General features: G+C 34.5%; 1 protein-coding gene and 1 pseudogene across 5 annotated transcripts; one reads left to right on the forward strand and one right to left on the reverse strand.

Annotated features, from left to right (window-relative positions):
• Positions 1-2,977: 2,977 nt before the first annotated feature.
• Positions 2,978-8,074, reverse strand: LOC105157103 (ABC transporter F family member 4-like). Of its 4 annotated transcripts, none has more exons than XM_088878971.1 (3): positions 7,896-8,073; positions 5,840-5,899; positions 2,978-5,349 (listed from the first exon to the last, which is right to left on the reverse strand). In XM_088878971.1, exon 3 carries the CDS (start codon positions 5,339-5,341, stop codon positions 3,185-3,187), a length of 2,157 nt encoding a protein of 718 aa, XP_088735097.1. In that variant the 5' UTR covers positions 5,342-5,349; positions 5,840-5,899; positions 7,896-8,073; the 3' UTR covers positions 2,978-3,184. The 4 variants fall into 4 exon arrangements, with proteins under 4 accessions (XP_088735097.1, XP_088735098.1, XP_088735099.1 ...); XM_088878972.1 differs by having other exon boundaries at positions 7,892-8,073; XM_088878973.1 differs by lacking the exon at positions 5,840-5,899 and having other exon boundaries at positions 7,892-8,074.
• Positions 8,075-18,415: 10,341 nt separating this feature from the next.
• On the forward strand, positions 18,416-23,305 carry LOC105157109 (ABC transporter F family member 4 pseudogene; annotated as a pseudogene). Its single transcript, XR_016064803.1, has 2 exons — positions 18,416-18,624; positions 20,934-23,305. The product of XR_016064803.1 is annotated as an ABC transporter F family member 4 pseudogene (transcript).
• The last annotated feature ends 580 nt before the right edge of the window (positions 23,306-23,885 follow it).

Raw genomic sequence — 23,885 nt, forward strand, 5'->3', positions numbered from 1 at the left:
TTTTTTGTGTACAATAAAAAATATACAAAGAAAAAAAAATTATATATAGTGATTTTAATGGGGTTCCCTATCGTAATTCTTACAAGAATTTTCTGTTCATGTTCGTTTTCATATTCTTGCTTTTCTTTCTCCTGAATTATTATCAAGTAAAATTACTTAATTATAATAATAGATAGACAAAACTTCTTACTATGATTTATCGAACTGCTTAGATGCAAATAATTAAAGGATGGGGAAAATTGATTCAATTCACGCTGGGGTGATTTCCCAACCATTGGAATGTATAAAACGACTCGCGAAGTTTGTCCACCCTGTCATAACCCCATGCATACATTAATCGCATCCCGAACGCCTTGTTGACGTCGTATATTGCGGAATGAACGACATGCATGGAGTGGCCGGAAGTTCAAAAAATACCTAGTCGCTTAGGCATAGTACTTTTAGTGGTGAAAGTAAATAACTTTGCAAAGGGTTGAGTGAACAAAAAACAGGAAGATGGGGCAAATGAGGGGATAGTTGAGTGGAGATGGTATTTATAGAGGGTGAAACTTGTATGGTTGCATGAAAAATACACAAATTGGTAGGGACTTGAGGGTAAAATACACTAATACATCATGACAAAGTATAATCAAGTGGTTGCAACACTCTTGAAAATGACTCAATTGCTTCCACAAACAACATTCAATCGTGATTTGATTTGATGGAGTACAACAATTACAATCCCTAATAACTCCCAACCACCATTTTCACATCAAATAAATATATATCATCATTCTTCACAATAAATTACAACTACTATTATCGTATAATTTTATATTTTTATCGTCAATATAAAATAATAGGTGTATTTTGAACACACACGAATTTCAAATTTAGATTTAACTACAGTTTTCTATATTTTTTTTGTGTATAATAAAAATTATACAAAGAAAAAAATTATTCTATGTAGTGATTTTAATGAATTCCCTATCTTAATTCTTACAAGAATTTTCTGTTCATGTTCGTTTTCATATTCTTGCTTTTCTTTCTCCTGAATTGTTATCAAATAAAATTACTGAATTATAATAATAGATAGACAAAACTTCTTACTATGATTTATCGAATTGTTTAGATGCAAATAATTAAATGATGGGGAAAATTGAGAACTGATCAAATTAATTTACGAATCATAGTTATTACAAGAAATAGGACATACTCTCTAAATTTAAAAATAAAATTACTGAATTATAATTATAGATAGAAAAAACTTTTTAGTATGATTTTTGAACTTACATTCAAAATAGCAGAATTAAAAGTAAACAAAAAAAATAACTTACAATTACAAAATTACAAAACGAATGAATGCAACTAAAATCTGAATATGGTAAACAACAAAATTATTTTCATTAGTTTAGAATGGTGATTATTATAAATAATATAATTTGATGTTGAGTTTTTTATTTGAGACTTGGTCTGTGGAAAATAGAATAAGATATATCAAATATATCAAAATTTTTATTTTATTTGAATAGTATTTTTATTAGTGATTTTCTTTTTTTTTTTTTAACTTAACTTATTCATGTCCGCTTTTCCACAAATGCACCCTTATTAGAATTTAAATTCAAATTTCGAATAGGAAATAAAATTAAATAAATCTCACTGTCCGTTATAAATACAACAATTCTCTGTTATGTAATTAATTTAAATTCACCAACTGAGAGAGGACGAAATAAATAAAAAAGTAATTATAATAATAATAAAAGACTTCGTGCCTAGTAAAAAACGACTTTTAATAGAAAACTATACCCAAGAAATCAAAGGGCAAAATAGAGTGAAAGTCGTATTATAATGCCGATAGGTCGTAAGAGATATGAAATTTGGATCATAAAATTATTGAAGTTGACCCAAATAAATTTTTATTTGCAAATTTGTGTACATTATTATCGAATATTTATTTGAATTTAATTTAATTTTTTATTCAATTCAGGTTAAATGAATTTTAATTGTATTATACATAAATCGAATTCAAATAATTTAAATATTTTTAAATATCTTTTTTCATTATGAATCAACTAATGCAAGTGAGCCCAAAATTTTGTTATTCTGTGTATTATCGTACACAAAATTTTATTTAAATTTAAGTTTTAAAATTTAATGAAACAAGTTCTAATGAATTTTTATCTATCAATTTTAATCAAGTATCAAATTATTTGACTTATTTGTCAGCGTTACGTGAAACTACCACACTTCAATATTAGCTTCATATTAACTTCAATGCACGTGTCTACATTTAGCCCATCATGTGAACAAAATTGTTGTACCTTAAATAAACCAAACAAACAAAAAAAATTGTACTAAAAAAGTAAAAAAAAATGACAAGACTCATTTTGATTATTTTATAATTTCTCATATTCAATCATTTTGGTCAACCCTCATAACTAATTTCTGTCACATCAAAAGTACATATATCTATATTCTTAATTCTCACACCTATATATTTAAAAATAATTAATCCAAATATATTCTCAATTCTCGCACATAAACCAATAAAACATTTTTATACGAATAAAATTGTTAGAAACTAAAACTAAAAATAAAAATACAAACAAACGGCCTCTTAGTTTGTCGGAACAAAAAGAGAAGGAAATCGCCTTTCTCAGTTGTTGCACCAATTCCAATGTTAATAATTCAAAGTAGCATTGAGTGCTTTGCAAGAATCTGCATCAATTCTTTCTTCTCCTCAGAAACCCAAAAATAACCATAAAAACTAAAAAGAGTGCAAGAACGAAATTCGGAGAAGGGGACAGCATTAAAGAGGTACCTGCTAACCAGCTGCATCAACTCATATAAGCTCAAGATCTAGAAAGTTAAGACGACCGTAGGAACTGAAAACATTTACACATCTACAGCAGAGTATTATGTTTGGCATATGAAGAATTTTAGATCAAGAATCCCAAACAAAAGCTAAAGATACAATGGATATATCAAACGAAGTAGATTAGCACCAAAACTTGATGTGATTAACCACCAAAAAATATAGGTAAATGGTACAATTACAAGTAAAAGTGATTACGCATTACCAACACCCGTAAAATGATTACACTCCAAATTTACTTATCTAGTCAGTTCACCAACTTGAAAGAAAACCAATGGCAAATCTTATTAAGTAGTTTCGAAAATCAATCTATGTAGGATATGAACCTAATCAGTCATCAACCTCTGCTCTAATTTCCTTGATAAGTTCCTCCTTGTAATCCTCGAATGATCCTGGGAAAGCCTCCACTGTTCCATTCTCTACCACCCATATTTCGCTTTTTTCTTCATCTTCACAAACACGTGATATAAGTCTCGAGTCATGACTAACTAGGACGACTCCACCAGTGAACTCATCAAGGGCATCTGCCAATGCATCAATACTTTGCATATCCAAATGATTGGTTGGTTCATCTAATAGCAGAATGTGTGGCTTGGACATGGATATGGAAGTGAAAACTACACGTGCTTTCTGCCCTCCAGATAATTTTGCGATTGGAGTCAGGTGGTTGTGGCTGGGAAGTCCATACTTACCAAGCTTTGCACGAACAGCTTCCTGCTTGCTCAGCCCTTCTTGATCTGGATGTAAACGAAGCAAATATTGAACTGGTGTTTCATCCATTGTCAGTAGATCCACAAAGTGCTGTGAGTATCTACCAATCCTCAATTTTTGACTTTTCCTTACTTCACCCTCAGTTGGAACTATATCTCCGGCAAGAAGATTGAGCAAGGTCGATTTCCCAGCTCCATTGGGCCCGACAATTGCAACACGGGTCCCCATATCAATGCCAACATCCACATTAGAGAGCCTGAAATCATTTCGACCAGGATAGCTAAAGCTAACTTCAATCAGCTGCAAAAGTGGTGGCGTTAACTCAGTGGGTTCAGGGAAATGGAACTCCACAGTATAATCTCTCCATTTCTGAGGGGCCTCTGGTAAGGGATCATCTTCATCGACCTTCCCTTTACCCCTGTTCTTTGCAGCTTCCTTGGCAGCAGCAAATTTGGCTCGGTCCTTGACCTTTTCCTGCTGAGCCCGGCTCCCGGATCTCTTAGCAGCTTTTACCTGTTTGTCATAGATCTCAAACTTCTTGTTCATCTCCTTGCGACGCTGCTCATATCCACTTTCAAAATCATCAAAATTTCCTCGATAAAAGTGGAGCTTCATATCATGGAGATGAATAATTTCATTGCAAACTGTATTAAGAAAATCTCGATCATGTGAAACTACAACAAGAGTTTTCTTCCACCTGCATAAGTATTCTTCCAACCACAGAACAGCCCTGAGGTCAAGATGATTGGTAGGTTCATCCAACAGCAGCAGAGTTGGCTGAACAAAGAGTGCTCTGGCTAATGAGATTCTCATTCTCCAACCACCACTGAAGGACTTTGTTGGACGGCCCTGCATATCTTTAGTGAAACCCAATCCAGCAAGAATCTTTGAAGCCTGAGCCTCAGCAGCATCTGATCCCATCAGCTGCAATTTTTCATACAATTCAGAGAGCTTCTCTCCCACGTCATCCCCTTCATCATCATCCTCATTCTCACCAGTGGACACGACTGATGAATCCTGCAACGCTGCAACTTCTTGACGAAGTTTAATGAGTTCTTCATTGGCAGAAACAACTGCTTCAAGGGCCGATCTATCATCACCAACGACCTCTTGTTCAACCAAAAGCACATCAATGTTTTTAGGTACAGGTATCTTTCTCCAAGCAAGAAGCTTTAATAGGGTAGACTTACCCATTCCATTGGGACCTACCAGTCCATATCTCTTCCCGTGAGAAATCTTTACTGATGCATTCTTCAACAGTTCCTTCCCACGAGCAGAAACTGAGAAATTGTCTATTGTTATATCTTTGACATTGGCATCAGCATCATCTCCACCATCAAGAACAGAAGCCCGGCTACCAATTACAACAGTAAATGCATCTCGATCATCCTTGAGGGCCTCCTGCTTGGCTAACTCTGCAGCCTGCGTAGCAAAAAAATCCTTCTTTTCTCGTTTCTTCAACTCTTTGTCACTCACAATTATGTCAAGTGTCGCAGCACTTCTATTCTGCCGTCCTTGCTTTTTCTGAATATCATTCTGCTTTTGCTCTTCCTCAGAACCCAATACATCTTCCTCTTCATCAGATGAAGGAAGATCTATCCCATCAGTATAAGACGAGACTTTCTGAGCAACTTTTGTCTTGGGCTTACTAGAAGCAGCTTTCTTTGGTTTATCAGGTTTTGCATCCATGCTGGCAAGCAATGCAGAAACTGAGAGTTTCTCCTTACCACCCTGCTTAGCCTTCGTAGAACCCTCATCTGATTTCTTCTTTCCCATAATGACGGCTGATCAACCACAAATGCAAATCAAACAACGAATATCCTTTAGTAAGAAACTGATCAAACAAAATCATACTACAACAAAGCTAAACAACGATCAAACAAAACCAACAACTAACTAACTACGTCTTGGTATGACAGACAAAAACCGACAAACTGGTTAAGACTTTAATATCTGACAATAAATTCAATTTGTAATTTCAACTGACATCATATTGAACCACCCAATCAGTTACGAGATTACTTCGTCTAATCCACATCACGAATGAGTCAAAAGACCACTCACCAGTCTTTATGCCTTTAAATAGAGTAGACCAACACACAACTAACTAACTACGTCTTGGTATGACAGACCAAAACCGACAAACTGATAAAGACTTTAACATCTGACAATAAATTCAATTTGTAATTTCAACTGACATCAGATTGAACCACCCACTCCGTTACGAGATACTTCGTCTAATCCACATCAAGAATGAGTCAAATGACCACTCACCGCCTTTACGCCTTTAGATAGACCAACACACAAGACTCCTCACACCAAAATTGTTAAAATCTGCATCAAAACCACAAATTCATAAGAAAACCACGCAAGACGTAAAAGCATCTTTTAACCAAATTTAACCCCCAAAATAAATTTTTATAAAAAACCAAATCAATCGAAAAAAACAAAAATTTTGTATCGAGATTCATTAAGGAATCACTTTTACGTCTATAATAGAGAGCTGGATCCTAGATCACATAAAAACACTGATGCTCTGGACTCGATATTAGTCTTAAGTTGCACTGCAAAAATCTTTTAAGTTCCGCTCATCAGTATATTAGATCCCAAGGAATCAGAGCCCATCCGATTGTTATTCCGGTAGATACGGCGTAGAAATGAGAAAGACGATGACGGTGGCCCGCGCCGGTGGAGAATCAGTGAGATCCTTTGTGAAACAAGGAAGAACATTACAGGGATAAGCAGTGGACGGTGGAGAAGTCGTAAAAGAAGGGTTTCAGTTAACTATTTATTGGTCAAAAGATTTATTTTAGGTTACCCTAAGCTCATTCTTTAAATCCTTTATTGAAAAAAAACATTGTATCTTATACTTCCTTCGAATAAGAGTTGAAACAACTACGCTGCAAATCCAGTAAACCTAGAAATATAATTGAAGTTCCAAATATGTATAAAAACTACCTTCATAACTTGCATATCAAATAAGATAGTAAATGTATCAAAATAAAAAAAAATCAAATAATAGTTTGAAATGGACAATGCATTGAAACAACCACTAAAAGACACTAACTCAGTCAAAAAGAGAGGAAGAAAATGTACAAACCAAGAAACATAAACACAGTTATACAAGAAAGGCCACACATACAACTAATGCCATTAATACAGCATCTCCATTGAAACAATTCAAAGCACGGATACCCACATTGATTAACTAAAGCCACCAACTTCAAAAAGAAAACATCCACCATAACAACAAAAGAAAACTATAATGCGTCAACAAAGAACAATTCTTTCCTTTTATTAACAGTAAAGTTAAATTAAGCACAGCCCACATACAAAATCGACTCCAAAATCAATTCACTTGAAACAAAAACGTAATCCCATGTCTGAACAAGCTCAAAGATACACAAAAAGCGCGCCCACATGAAATGCAGCAGCGCCAGTCACTTTAGACGGTTTTCTTGAAAAAAAATCACATATAATTCCTCGGAATTTCCTATAAAATATGTCTCGATTGACGCCAGAACACTGTTGCTATCAATTGAAGATACAGATAGACAAAATGAAGAAGAAAAAAGAGCAAACCTAGTATTTGAACAAGCAATGGTAGAGTGGGCGTTTGGATTGAGAGGGATAGGTTTTGGGAGCATATGCTTTGTCTTAAATAATGAAATATGCCTTTTTTTCTTTTCTTTTTTCTTATAATTATTTCTTTCTTTTATTAAATCTTTTTATCCATTTTTAAAGTTAATACCCTAAGTTAATTTGACATTTTTAATCTAATTTTTTTAAAAGATTAACCAAACTCCAATTATCCAATCATCGAGTCGGTACCAAATACTAATACATTACAAATTTCAATCATTAACAGTTGCAATATTATGATATATCAATAATCAACATTAAATATCCATAATTTAACCAATAATGATTATTAAAATAAAACGAGGCTCATGGTCTTATAGACAATGACATCCGAGCTCCTTCACTGTATTGAAATCCATTCCGAGCAGCTCATTTTATAAAAAAAAAAAAAAAAAACGAAGAAGAAGGCTGAGAATTGAACCCAAAATCCAAGCTTAACAAATTGAACCTAAATCGACGGTTTCACAAATATGAAAAGCCTATTCATACAAACGGAACATTGCAGACTACAAATCAATGCACAAATATGAAAACCCATTTCCACAAACTCAGTCAGCCATAACCGTAATAACCATCAAATATTCCTATTAACATCCTTCAACACTCCGAAACATTCCAAAAAAAACAAATTTTGTATACAAAAAACAAGAATACGAGAAAGAAAACGAGAAGAAATAGCAGAACCTACTCTTGCTTGGCCGCGCGAGTCTCGAGTGCCGACAACAGCAATCGTCTTCCTCGTGCCGTCGCTGGAGATGGGGAGCTTGCAATAGTTGGTTTGGGGCTAGGGTTTTAGGATTTAGATTTGGGGAGAAAAAAATGGTGAAGAAGAGTCTGGTGAGTGAAAAGAGAATGAGAAAGAAAAAGAAAAAGAAAAAGAAAGAGAAGTGGGCGGTGGTTAGGGGTGTCCCTCCACTTAACCGAACCTAACCGAATTCGGTTCGACGGTTTGAAAAACCGAAAACTGAATTGAATGTCATCGGTTCGGTTCGATTAAAACCGAATTGAAGTTCGATTTTTTGGTTTAAAAACTGAAAAATATTTTTTTTTAAATTAATTAATGCAATTAGAAGCACAAAATGCAAATTAACTTAGGCATTTCATCAAACACCTTCAAAGTAATATTGTAACTTATTTTTTTTTCATTTTTATGTAAGAGTTTAAGAAACCAATTAATCAAACCAGAAAACCTACTTATTGTCGTGACTCGTGTGAGATTGTTTTTGCAATTTTTTTATCTCGATCCGTCAATCGTCGGTTTCAGTTTCCTTTCTTTCTTTCCTTTCTCTATTCTCTTTCAGTTCAGAGTTTCTCTCTTCTCTTGTTTTCTTCTTTCTTCTGTAAGTATCGTCGCCGGTGCCAAGGAAAGGATTCTCTCTTTTCTTTCTTTCTTTCCTGTTTCTCTATTCTGTATTTTTGTTAATTTGTTTCAGTTTCCTCTCTTCAATCTTCTCTTGTTTTCTTCTTTCTTAGTTCTGTAAGTAAGAATCGTAAGGTGTCAAGTGTGAGTCAAGTCAATTCTTATTCCATATTAATATATATTACTAATATAATATTAATATATATAATTATATAATTTTTATATGTGTAAAAATATATTTTTTTATTATTTGCAAATTCGCCGAAAACCAAATTTTTTTTTAAAAAAACCGAAAACCGAACCGAAAATTTCAGTTTGGTTTTCGGTTCGAAGCGAATTTTAGGTTCGGTTCAGTTCGGCTGATTTTTCGATTTTCTGCAAACCCCTAGCAGTGGTGTTGTGAAAGAAAGAGAAAAAAAATAAAAGTAAAATTTTTAATATTAAATATTATTATATTAAGTATCAAAATATTAATATATAATATAATATTTTAATTTATTGTTATAAATATAGACCATTAATTAGTTTAGTAGTAATATTATTAGTAAAACAAAATTCATACTGCACAATTTAATATCGTAGGAAAATATCCATAATCTAGAATAATGCAATTGAAATACATGAAATATTATATGGTTGAGATTAATATATATTTACAATCTGCAATAAATTTATATATTTATAAATGCTAGTTACATTGATGCAACTATCATCTTAAATTCTTGAACAATATAGATTAATCGGACCATCAAAATTCTAATCAAATCATTAGATATGATCAAACTTATAGAAAAATATATTTGGTAAAGTTTTAGACTTATTGGGTATATGGATGTCGAGATATCGTACTCGGAACATAAAACTAATCATTTAAGACGGTGTATCATTGAATCAGGCTATGTGATCTTAAATTATACCGTCCGATATGTTCTAATGAACATAATTTTATATATATTTAAATTTAGTATGAATCGGGTGCCCGAATTTCAGGATATCATAATTGTTGATTAAGTTTTTTGATTTCATTATATACATATATATAATAAAATAACTGTAAAAATTGTTCAACCATCATTATTATTATCATCATCATCATTATCTTTAGATTAATTCATAGAAATCATTAAATTTCGATATAAATTTATAAGTAATAAAATAAATTGCATAATTTATATTATGTATCTTGGTATAAATATAAAACTCAGAAATAAATATAAAAAAATCACAGTGAATTACTCGTTAATTTAAAAAAGTATAAGACAATACAAATATATATTAAAATATAACATCAAATTTATATGTGTCGTACTAAATAATTATTTTATAAAAAATATTATAATTTATTAAGTTGTTGATTAAACTTATTTTTGTATAAAAATTAAATGTATAAATAAAAGTACCATAATTTATTATTATTAAAAATAAAATGAATAATATGGATTAATAACTATAATATATGGTCAATTTTGAGTATAATATTAATAAAGTATTGCATATAAAATTAAATATATAAAAAAATTTAAAAATAAAAATATATATAAAATAAAATAGCATCAGCTCACCAGCGACTCATGATTGTAGGATTTCTAATATCTGTATAACCAACCAACAACTAAGAAGTATACATTGGTGCAATTCGAACGCATGGCCTCATGATTGTAGGATTTCAGTTTTTCCAACTAAACAAACATTTATGGTCGAAAGCTCTTCTTTTCTTTTTATTTACTAGCTATCATGACGTGTCATTGCTACATACATATAATAATAATATTGTATTTTAAAATATATTATAAATAAGAATATAATATATAAATTAATGAATTACATTTTAAAAAAAAATTATAAAAGAAAACCAACTTAAGTTACTTAATACAAAAAGAGAATTGGTTTAGTGGTGCTATAAAGACGTGGAGTCATATTTCAAAGAATGCCATTATCATTAATTTTAAGATTATCTAGTTAGGTGTAATTTCGCATTTTCAGTGGGTCTAAGTAATTTTTGAGTGAATGTGTAACTAACTTTTAGTTGTCATAATATTAAATGGCTAAGATAACTTTTAATATTGTTATTACTTAATTTGTTCTTGCTCTCATGTATGCCATTTTTGAGTGAATGTGTAGCTAATTTTTTATTATAAAAAAAGGCGGGATTTAATGACGGCTTTTTTATAATGGTTGTATGGTCGTTCCAATTGAACCGGCCATTGTAACGGTTTTGTAACGGATTGGATATGTTGACATCATTGAGGGGGTGATAAAAATATATTTATTTTGTAACAGCCATAACTGTTACTAAAGTCGTTACAAATATGTGGTGTGCAAAAAGACAGTTACAATTTATTGGCCGTTACTAATTTGCTACGATTTTTATAATGACTTTTAGGTAAAATAAGGAGCCATTACAATGATAGTGGGAAAAAACAGGTATATAAAAAGATGGTACTACAAAAATCGTAACAAGTGGAACGAATTTTTTATTAGAGGTCGTTACAAAAGCCGCTACAAAATAACAGAACATGAAGAGTTCTAAAAGCCGCTACAAGAGCCGGTAAAAACTAATTTAATATTTGGAACAACCAAACTAATAAGAAACTGTTACAATGGCCGTTCCCTATGGAGGAAAAAATGGTATTTGTAACGGCCAAATTATATATAGCTGTTACAAAAGCTGTTACAAATTAATAATTTTGAAATCAAAATTAAAAAAATGGTGGAAATTCTAAATTAGATTGGTCGTTACAAAGGTAAATTACACTGGCCGTTATAAAAGCAGTTATAAAAGATGAGCCATTTTGAAAATTCAGATTGAAAGTATCTTTACATCCGAACACCCGATTCATACTAAATTTAAATGTATACAAGAATATGTCCATTAAATCATATCAGACGGTGTGATTTTAAATCACATGGCCTGATTTAAAAATACACCGGTTTGAATGATTACTATTCCGTTCCAGAAACGATATGTCGAAATCCGTATACCTAATAAGGCTACAATTTGGCTAAATGGATTCTTTCATAAGTGTGATCATATCTGACGGTTGGATCTTAATTTTGACAACCCGATTAATCTATGCAGTTCAACACTATAAGATGACAGTTACGTTAATGTAATACTAACATTTATGAACATACAAATTTATTATAAACTGCGTACATGTATGAATGTCAAATAATTTTTTTTTATTTTTTTTTACTATATTTTAATTATATTGTTCTAGTACAATGATACATTTTCATAACATTAAATCGTTGAAAACGGCATCTTTTTTTTTAATAAAATTAATTAATTAATTATAACGACTTTTGTAACATAATTTATCAAAATGGCATCGTATCTGTATTTTGTAATGGCCTTTGTAACAGATTTTTAAACGGTTATATTAAACTACATATTTTGTAACGACTTTTCAAATTTTGTAACTCTCTTTGGCACAGCTTTTGAAACGACCATGATCGTTCTAAAATTATATATATACAACACTTGCAAATTATATATATACAACACTTGTGAAATTTTACAAAAGATTTAAACAAATTTACAATTTAGTAATTTTAAAAAACATCTGCATTATTAAAAAATTTTCAAATTTCTGAAAATTTTAAAAAAATTTGCTTGAAAATTATTATGATAATGCTTGGAAATTTCTAATCTTTTTTTTGGGATTTTCTGTAATTTTAAAAGAATTTCAGAAAATTTTCATAATTTCTGAATTTTTTATTTTCTTTAATTTTAAAAAGACTCATAAATTTTTCATAATTTATGATATTTTTTATTTTTTGTAAATTTATGCATTTTTCTAAAATTTTATGTAATTTTCTCAACTTTATATGTAATTTTAATACATATGTATGTATTTTTTTTTTGTAAATTAGAGGACCATAATGTAATTTAAAAAAAAATAGGAATTTTAATAAAATTATTAAAAAATTAAGGACTACAATGAAAATTTTATTGAAATTATGCACCTAAATGAAGTTTTTTTTAGGAAATTAAAGGACCTTAATTTAATTTTGAAAAATATCAATTTTATGAAATTATTAGAAAATTAAGGATGCCAATGCAATTTTAGGAAAAATATGGACCCGAATGCAATTTGTAGGCAAAATTTGAACCTTAATGCAATTATTAGGAAAATTACAAAAAAAAATAATTTATTCAATAATAAAATACAATTATGTATTTTGAATGTTAATGAATTTTTAAATTGTAGATAATGACGATTGGTGCTCTGCCACCCCCGTATCGAGGTCGTGGTCGGGGCCTCGACCATCGCCCTCCTTGGGATGAACTAGCGGATGCACTTCCGACCGTCCCACAGCCCCACCGATACCTGCAGAGTCCCCCGCAATACACAAGCCCTGACAAGGTCGTAGGATGCACCCCCCACCACCACCACCAGCGCTACTACTTTCCCAATGGCCTAGAGGCGTTTCATCAACCTCCGGGATGTAAGGTACATATAACATTTGTTGTTAATTGATTTAATATTTTTTTATTTTTGAATTAATTTTAATATTTAATTATTATTTTCAGGTCAGACCACGATTTTCACATGGCCATCAATTTGGGTCAAAGGGCATTACCTGCATCCATGGGCTAACATATAACAGAACCCACAAGAGCACCAGCTATTCTGGTTTCAAAAATTGAAGGTAATAATAATATTATTTAATCTTAAGTAACGTTTATATTTTTAAAATTAAATTTTTATATAAATTTTTTTGTGTATTTTTCAAATATCGTACTGATGGGACTACGACAATGAGTCAATGTTCAAGCTTGTCAAGTCGCAGGCCGAGAAGTTCCTGCGAAAGCGGTTTGCTAAGGCACGGAACCAGTTGGCCCGATCATTGTGGCTGGCCGAGGAAATCTGTCGCCAGCTCCTCAAATTTTGGTCGAGCCCAGAATTTCAGGTACAGTCGGCCAAGAATAAGGTCAACCGAGCCATCAACACGGAAGTAGCTGCGACCGTCTACCACGGGGGGTCGTCATCTGTTAGGGTGTACAAGTGGAAGATGGTAAGCATTTCAAATCATATTAGTAAGTTTATTTAACTTTTTCTATTTTTAATCATTTTTATATTGATTTTTTAACAGAAGAAACAACTCGCACGACCCATCACTTAGATGGAGGTGTTCGAGAAGGTGTACAAAAAGAAGGAGGATGGCCAATGGAGCGGCTCGAGGATGGAGGAGGTCGCGGTAAGTAATTAAAAAAAATTGACATAATTTGTTCTTTTAATTTTATATTATTTTTTAATCTAATTATTTAATATGTTCGTAGGAAATGTTCTTGAGAATGATGAATGAACGCCAGAGAGAGCAAAATAGCAATGAAGAGCCTCCATTGTCCTCTCAAGGCTCCGTGGCTCCAGACTAGTAATAGGCCTGGATGTCAGCAACGGGTGGCCGGAAGAGGGGCCGAGTATTCAGTCTCGACTCTAAAGCCCACTACTCGATTGTTGGACCATCCCAACTGCCCAGTCAATTGCTCCCTCACCACCACAGGCGCAGCTCCCTGACATAGATGATTGATTGTTGGCACTCGAGCGATACATCAAAAGCATCGATCCCAACTGACTCGATTATCTGGCGCTTGAGCCTCTGGCTGATCCTTGGCACCCGATGCCAACGACGACGAACACGCGGCTGCTGGGGATAGTAATTTAGATTAGGATATTTATTTTGGTATTTTGGAAAAATATAATTTTGTAATAGTATTTTAATTAAATTATTTGTTTTATAGTATGTGTGTTTTATATAAATTTATTAACTTACTTTTACAAAAAAAGAATTTAAAATTTATTAAATAAAATATATTAAAAAAATTTAAATCAAATAAATATTAAAATATATTAAAAAATTAATAAATTTTGTAACTGCATTGTAACGACTTTTGTAAACCAATAAAATATAAAATCGTTAGGCCGTTACAAATAATGTGCCAAAAACAATTACAAATTAAATACCAGGCCGTTTAAAAAATTGTTACAAAATGAGTGAAAAAACAGATACAAATGCGGTGCCAAAAATGGATACAAATATAATACAAAAACAGTTACAAAGAGCATTACAAAAATTGTTCCAAATATCTGGCAAAACCAGACTTAAATGTGTTACAAAAGCCGTTACAATAACTTTTTTATCAAATCCAACCTAGTAGTTATAAAAACCGTTCGAACTTAATTTTTTTCATGTTACTAGTTTTATAACGGCTACAATAGCCGTTACAAATTACTTTATAACGCCTCATTTAGCCACGATAGACTTAGCCGTTACAAAAGCCGTTCTAAAAAAAAGGCATTACAAAATTTTAAAAAAAAAGAGTCGTTCCAATAAAATAATTTTTTCGTTGTGTTTGGTTGCCATATTATTAAGTGGCTAAGATAATCTTTAATATAATTATTACTTAATTTGTTCTTACTCTCTTTTGATTACTTTTATAATTTAATGTATGCCATTTTTTGTTAGTAAAATGTATAACCTATAACCAAAACTTATCATGATTATGTTTATTTAAATTTTTCTAGTTAACGCACATTTAATCTTTTCGTACAAATATTCTCTATTTAATTTTTATATAATTGATCGATTTAACGTTTATTCTTTTTTTTGTATTTTAATTTTAAAAAATATAGTTCTCTTTTGTTTTTTATTTGTCATTTTTTCTATTTCTATGTTCAACATAATAACTCATTTTCTATTATATATGTATTTGGCATCCTCCATGGTATCGATATCCCAAACATTCTTTATGGTCGTGTTATGTGCCTCTCGAATTTGTGCTTTTCTAGTGTGGTGGGAGTCATCTCCATGTGACCCTCCTACAATCATCTATATGACCCCCTCTCTAGGAGGGTCGTTGGCTTTAGGTTTTCCCTCAAAGGTTTTTCCACACTCTTCTTTGGGTGAAGATTCCGGAGGGGAGATCTTCACTTCCTTCCCTTTATTTGCTTCTTACTTGAGGTAGGGTCCTGTTCCCCGGGCTTTTTTCCAGCAGACATATTCCAGGAGATACCCATTTTAGATGAGCCTCTATATCTCATTTTTCAGGTGCCGACATTCTTCAGTAGTATGACCACAATCATTATGGAAGAGAAAGAACTTGCCGGGCTTGGGACGTTGAGGTTGCTCTCTCCACGACCGAGGGCGGGTGAGCAAGCATTTTCCTTCGTTCGCCATACGGGCTTGGGTAATAGGCACCGCGAGAGGAGTGTAAACGGCGTGGATCCTGTGGAAGGGTGCCTTCTTGTCCCTAAATGCGATGCGCTGCTTCTTGAAGGGGGTCTCCTCCCTAGCCTCTTTCCTCTTTTCTCCCCGAATTTCCTTTTTGGCAGCGCGGGCGTCTTCCATGTTAATATACTTGGTTCTGCGAGCCAAGAGGGCATCGAACTTCGAAGCAGGGTTTCTGGCCAGGGAGTTGAAGAAGTCCCCGTCCAAGAGTCCTTGCGAGAAGGCACTAACCTTCACCTCTTGTGTGGTGGAAGGTACCTCCAAGGCCGTGGTGTTGAACCTTTGTAGGTACTCTCTTAGCGGCTTATTGTTCCTCTGCCGTACGGCAAAGAGGCTGAGCTTTAAACCATTGTTGCGCAACCTTGGCGAGGGTAGAGACGAAAACTCGACACTTGATTTCATCTGTTACTTGTGCAATAAAGCTGCATTCTCAAAATGCCAAAGGTGTTCTTGGGGGTCAGTCGACCCATCATACTTAGCAATAGCAGGGGTGCGGCAATTTGCAGGGAGCTCGTTCGCTATCACAGTGTCTGTGAAGGGGACACCCTGCTGTTCTTCTCCAGGGTCTCCTGCTATTTGGTGTTGCACGTCCTGGAGACCTTTTTCAAGGCGCTCTAGTCGAGCCAGCCACTGTTGGGGAACCTCCTGGGGAGTTGTTGGAAGGAGCCCTTGTGCCGCGGTAGGCAGGGCCCTAGTCACAACAACGCCTCCTTCTGGTGGGCCTCCTATTGCTCCTTGAGGAATGCCTACTTCCACCACAGGGGCTAAGCGAGTAGGAACCAGTCCCGCCATTTGCTCTAGAATGGCTGCTGCAACTACTTGTTCGATTGCGCCTAGCAAGGCTGGGAAAAGTTCGCTTGATGTAGTGTCAAATGAGGTGATTCGTCTTGGAGGATCAGCCAACGGCTCCGTCACTCTAGGAGACAGCATTGGAGCTGGGAAGGATCGGGTAGACCCTCCTACGGGTGCTAGGGAGGCCCCTACAACAACCTGCAGAGGCTGATTATTGCTGGGTACCTTTACGGTCTTCTGTTTTTAGAGGGATTGTTGGGGGTTTCCACGGTGTCTCACGCCTCTAACTCAGTTTCCTAGATACGGCGCCAATTGATGCGTGCGATTTTAGCACGGGTCCAAGGTCTTTGGATCTCGATATCGGATTTGGGGCTAATTGAGTGAAAGTTCTTGAGAAAGAGGACCTGCAAAACAACAAGTTCGCATTCAGATACTTAAGTTAGTACCGAATTTAAAAATAAATAAATATAAAGATAAATTATAACGAGAAATTGTGAGAAAAATAAGAATTTCGTAAGCAAGAGCACGAATTAGAATAGTAGCATAGCAGTAAGGGTGGTTCTCGAATGTGGAAAGGGGTATCCGCTGAGAGGTGCCCTATGTATTGATAGAGGAGGAGTCGCTCTACGACATGAGTTCTAGGAGGTGTGTCTGGCAAGGGAGGCGGGATAAGATTGCTTCTTTATCCGTTCATTGAGCAGCAAGTCTCTAGGTGAGGGGGGACTCCTCCTTTATGAAGACTCTTGCTTCGCAAGGAGTCCTCTTAGGGTGACGAGTGTGACTTCTTAAGGGCATCTTCTTTCCTCGGGCTGGGCTTAGAAAAGGACAGCAGGCCTTCGTGTTGGGCCCTCTTCTTGGGCCGAGCTTGCAGGTTTCATCCTTGGACAGATTCAAAGGTGGGGGGCTCCTATTTGGGCTGAGCCTAGTGAGCCTTCCTCTTGGGCGGTTTTGAGGAAGTAGGCCTCCTTCTTGGGCTAAGCGCAACACCTTTGGGCGGGCTGCCTCTCTCTTAGGTTTGTGGGCCTGACTTGGGCTTGACAATTCTTCTCGGGCCATACCCATCAGTATGTATTATCCAATCTATCTTATTACTTATAAATTAATATCGAAATTTAGCGATTCCTATGAATTAATCGAAAGATAATAATGATAATAATAATGATGGTTGAATAATTTTAATTGTTTTTATTGTTATTTTATTATATATAATGAGATCAAAAAGTTTAATCAACAATTACGATATCTTAAAATTCGGTCACCCAATTCATACCAAATTTAAATACATATAAGACTATGTTCATTAGATTATATCAGATAGTATGATTTAAAATCACATAGCTTAATTCAACAATACACCATCTTGAATGATACTCTTATGCTCCGAGTATGATATACCCAATAAATTTAAAACTTTACCAAATATATTTTTTTGTAAGTTTGATCATATCTAATGGTTTGATTTGAATTTTGACGGTTCGATTAACCCATATTATTTGACAATGTAAGATGATAGTGATATCATTGTAATACTACTATTTATAAATATATAAATTTGTTGCAGATCTGAACATATATTAATCTCAACTATAAAATATTTTTATGTATTTCAATTGCATTATTCTAGATAATGGATACTTTTTTACATTATTAAATTATTCAATATGAATTTTATTTTATTTTTGGGTATATTTTACTGATTATATTACTACTAAACTAATTAATAGTTTATTCTTATAACAACAAATTAAAATATATATTTAATATAACAATATTTAATATTAAAAGATTTACTTTATCATTTTTCTTTTTCTTTCACAACACCACCGCCCACTTCTCTTTCTTTTTCTTTCTCTTTCTCTTTCTCCTTCACTCACCAGACTCTTCTTCACCATTTTTTCTCCCCAAATCTAAATCCTAAAACCCTAGCCCCAAACCAAGTATTGCAAGCTCCAATCCATCTCCAGCGACGACACGAGGAAGACGATTTCTGTTTTCGGCAATCGAGACTCGCGCGGCCAAGCAAGAGCAGGTTTTGCTATTTCTTCTCGCTTTCTTTCTCGTATTCTTTGTTTTTGTATACAAAATTTGTTTATTTATTTTTGAATGTTTCGGAGTGTTTAAGGATGTTATTAGGAATATTTGATGGTTATTACGGTTATGGGTGACTGAATTTGTGGAAATGGGTTTTTCATATTTGTGCATTGATTTGTTGTCTGCAATGTTCCGTTTGTATAAATGGGTTTTTCATATTTGTTGAAATCTTCGATTTTAGGTTCAGTTTGTTGGAAGCTTCGGTTTTGGGTTCAATTTGAGTTCAATACTCAGCCTTCTTTTTCGTTCTTTTTTTTTTTTAAATGAGCTGCTCGGAATGGAGTTCAATACAGTGAAGGAGCTCGAATGTCATTGTCTATAAGACCATGAGCCTCGTTTTATTTAATGATCATTATTAGTTAATTATGGATATTTATTGTTGATTATTGATATATCATAATGTCGCAACTGTTAATGATTGAAATTCTTAATGTATTAGTATTTGGTACCGACTCGATGATTGGATAATTGGAGTTTGGTTAGTCTTTTTGAAAAAATTAGATGAAAATGTCAAATTAACTTAGGGCATTAATTTTAAAAATGGATAAAAAGATTTAATAAAAGAAAGAAGTAACTATAAGAAAAAAGAAAAGGAAAAAGGCATATTTCATTATTTAAGACAAAGCATATGCTCCCAAAACCTATACCCTCTCAATCCAAACGCCCATTCTACTATTGCTTGTCCAAATACAAGGTTTGCTCTTTTTTCTTCTTCATTTTGTCTCTCTGTATCTTCAATTTGATAGCAACAGTGTTCCGACTTCAATCGAGACATATTTTCTAGGAAATTATTGAGGAATTATATGTGATTTTTTTTCAAGAAAACCCTCTAAAGTGACTGGGCCGCCGCATTTCATGTGGGTGCGCTTTTTCTGTACCTTTGAGCTTGTTCTGACATGGGATTACGTTTTTGTTTCAAGTGAATTGATTTTGGAGTTGATTTTGTATGTGGGGTGATTTAACTCTGTTAGTAAAAGGAAAGACGCTTTCTAGTTTTCTTTTGTTGTTATGGTGGATGTTTGCTTTTTGAAGTTGGTGGCTTTAGTTCATTAGTGTGGGTATCTGTGCTTTGAATTATTTCAATGGAGATGCTGTATTAATGGCATTAGTTGTATGTGTGGCCTTTCTTGTAAAACTGTGTTTATGGTTCTGTGTTTGTACATTTTCTTCCTGTCATTTGGATTGAGTTAGTGTCTTTTAGTGGTTGTTTCAAATGCATTTTCCGTTTCAAACTATTATTTGATTTTTTTTATTTTGATACATTTACTATCTTATTTGATATGCAAGTTATAAAGGTAGTTTTTATACATATTTGGAACTTCAATTGTATTTCTAGGTTTACTGGGTTTGCAGCCTAGTTGTTTCAACTCTTATTCGAAGTAAGTATAAGATACAATGTTTTTTTTTTCAGTAAAGGATGTAAAGGATGAGCTTAGGGTAACCTAAAATAAATCTTTTTGACCAATAAATAGATAACTGAAACCCTTCTTTTACAACTTCCCGCCGTCCGCTGCTTATCCCTGTAATGTTCTTCCTTGTTTCACAAGGGACCTCACTGATTCTCCACCGGCGCGGGCCACCTTCATTGTCTTTCTCTCTTCTATGCCGTATCTACCGGAATAACAACCAGACAGGCTCTGATTCCTTGGGATCTAATATACTGAGGAGCGGAACTTAAAAGATTTTCACAGTGCAACTTAAGACTAATATCGAGTCCAGAGCACCGCGTTTTACGTGATGTAGGATCCAGCTCTCTAATATAGACGTAAAAGTGAATCCTTAATGAATCTCGAAAATTTTTGTTTTTTCAATTGATTTAGTTTTTCTTTAAAACTTATTTTGGGGGTTAAATTTGATTAAAAGATACTTTTACGACTTGCGTGGTTTTCTTATGAATTTGTGGTTTTGATTCAGAATTTTGGTGTGAGGAGTCTTGTGTGTTGGTCTATTTAAAGGCGTAAAGGCTGGTGAGTGGCCTTTTGGCTCATTCTTGATGTGGATTAGACGAAGTAATCTCGTAACTGATTGGGTGGTTCAATATGATGTCAGTTGAAATTACAAATTGAATTTATTGTCAGATATTAAAGTCCTAACCAGTTTGTCAGTTTTGGTCTGTCATACCAAGACTTAGTTAGCTAGTTGTGGGTTTTGTTTGATTGTTGTTTAGCTTTGTTGTAGTATGATTTTGTTTGATCGGTTTCTTACTAAAGGATATTTGTTGTTTGATTTGCATTTGTGGTTGATCAGCCGTTATTATGGGAAAGAAGAAATCAGATGAGGGTTCTACGAAGGCTAAGCAGGGCGGTAAGGAGAAGCTCTCAGTTTCTGCATTGCTTGCCAGCATGGATGCAAAACCTGATAAACCAAAGAAAGCTGCTTCTAGTAAGCCCAAGACAAAAGTTGCTCAGAAAGTCTCGTCTTATACTGATGGGATAGATCTTCCTTCATCTGATGAAGAGGAAGATGTGTTGGACTCTGAGGAAGAGCAAAAGCAGAATGATATTCAGAAAAAGCAAGGACGGCAGAATAGAAGTGCTGCAACACTTGACATAATTGTGAGTGACAAAGAGTTGAAGAAACGAGAAAAGAAGGATTTTTTTGCTACTCAGGCTGCAGAGTTAGCCAAGCAGGAGGCCCTCAAGGATGATCGAGATGCATTTACTGTTGTAATTGGTAGCCGGGCTTCTGTTCTTGATGGTGGAGATGATGCTGATGCCAATGTCAAAGATATAACAATAGACAATTTCTCAGTTTCTGCTCGTGGGAAGGAACTGTTGAAGAATGCATCAGTAAAGATTTCTCATGGGAAGAGATATGGACTGGTAGGTCCCAATGGAATGGGTAAGTCTACCCTATTAAAGCTTCTTGCTTGGAGAAAGATACCTGTACCTAAAAACATTGATGTGCTTTTGGTTGAACAAGAGGTTGTTGGTGATGATAGATCGGCCCTTGAAGCAGTTGTTTCTGCCAATGAAGAACTCATTAAACTTCGTCAAGAAGTTGCAGCGTTGCAGGATTCATCAGTCGTGTCCACTGGTGAGAATGAGGATGATGATGAAGGGGATGACGTGGGAGAGAAGCTCTCTGAATTGTATGAAAAATTGCAGCTTATGGGATCAGATGCTGCTGAGGCTCAGGCTTCAAAGATTCTTGCTGGATTGGGTTTCACTAAAGATATGCAGGGCCGTCCAACAAAGTCCTTCAGTGGTGGTTGGAGAATGAGAATCTCATTAGCCAGAGCACTCTTTGTTCAGCCAACTCTGCTGCTGTTGGATGAACCTACCAATCATCTTGACCTCAGGGCTGTTCTGTGGTTGGAAGAATACTTATGCAGGTGGAAGAAAACTCTTGTTGTAGTTTCACATGATCGAGATTTTCTTAATACAGTTTGCAATGAAATTATTCATCTCCATGATATGAAGCTCCACTTTTATCGAGGAAATTTTGATGATTTTGAAAGTGGATATGAGCAGCGTCGCAAGGAGATGAACAAGAAGTTTGAGATCTATGACAAACAGGTAAAAGCTGCTAAGAGATCCGGGAGCCGGGCTCAGCAGGAAAAGGTCAAGGACCGAGCCAAATTTGCTGCTGCCAAGGAAGCTGCAAAGAACAAGGGTAAAGGGAAGGTCGATGAAGATGATACCTTACCAGAGGCCCCTCAGAAATGGAGAGATTATACTGTGGAGTTCCATTTCCCTGAACCCACTGAGTTAACGCCACCACTTTTGCAGCTGATTGAAGTTAGCTTTAGCTATCCTGGTCGAAATGATTTCAGGCTCTCTAATGTGGATGTTGGCATTGATATGGGGACCCGCGTTGCAATTGTCGGGCCCAATGGAGCTGGGAAATCGACCTTGCTCAATCTTCTTGCCGGAGATATAGTTCCAACTGAGGGTGAAGTAAGGAAAAGTCAAAAATTGAGGATTGGTAGATACTCACAGCACTTTGTGGATCTACTGACAATGGATGAAACACCAGTTCAATATTTGCTTCGTTTACATCCAGATCAAGAAGGGCTGAGCAAGCAGGAAGCTGTTCGTGCAAAGCTTGGTAAGTATGGACTTCCCAGCCACAACCACCTGACTCCAATCGCAAAATTATCTGGAGGGCAGAAAGCACGTGTAGTTTTCACTTCCATATCCATGTCCAAGCCACACATTCTGCTATTAGATGAACCAACCAATCATTTGGATATGCAAAGTATTGATGCATTGGCAGATGCCCTTGATGAGTTCACTGGTGGAGTCGTCCTAGTTAGTCATGACTCGAGACTTATATCACGTGTTTGTGAAGATGAAGAAAAAAGCGAAATATGGGTGGTAGAGAATGGAACAGTGGAGGCTTTCCCAGGATCATTCGAGGATTACAAGGAGGAACTTATCAAGGAAATTAGAGCAGAGGTTGATGACTGATTAGGTTCATATCCTACATAGATTGATTTTCGAAACTACTTAATAAGATTTGCCATTGGTTTTCTTTCAAGTTGGTGAACTGACTAGATAAGTAAATTTGGAGTGTAATCATTTTACGGGTGTTGGTAATGCGTAATCACTTTTACTTGTAATTGTACCATTTACCTATATTTTTTGGTGGTTAATCACATCAAGTTTTGGTGCTAATCTACTTCGTTTGATATATCCATTGTATCTTTAGCTTTTGTTTGGGATTCTTGATCTAAAATTCTTCATATGCCAAACATAATACTCTGCTGTAGATGTGTAAATATTTTCAGTTCCTATGGTCCAATCTAACTTTCTAGATCTTGAGCTTAAATGAGTTGATGCAGCTGGTTAACAGGAACCTCTTTAATGCTGTTCCCTTCTCCGAATTACGTTCTTGCACTCTATTTAGTTTTTATGGTTGTTTTTGGGTTTCTGAGGAGAAGAAAGAACTGATGCAGATTCTTGCAAATCACTCAATGCTACTTTGAGTTATTACCATTGGAATTGATGCAACAACTGAGAAAGGCGATTTCCTTCTCTTTTTGTTCCGACAAACTAAGAACTTCAACCTTGCACTTGATGTACTATTTCAGTTTGTTGGTTAGGTTGGAGCACTGTAGTATTTATATCACTACGACTTTCTCTTCAAGTGACAGATTTATTTCAATTATCATAGCACCAATACAAAGAATTTCCATACCAGCTACCCATGAATTTCTGCATGGGTTTACATAGATTCTAATAAACCACTGGGGCA

The sequence above is a fragment of the Sesamum indicum genome, linkage group LG3 (genome assembly GCF_026168435.1).
Source record: "Sesamum indicum cultivar Baizhima isolate 11 linkage group LG3, ASM2616843v1, whole genome shotgun sequence".
In the NCBI taxonomy this organism is placed as follows: Eukaryota; Viridiplantae; Streptophyta; class Magnoliopsida; order Lamiales; family Pedaliaceae; genus Sesamum; species Sesamum indicum.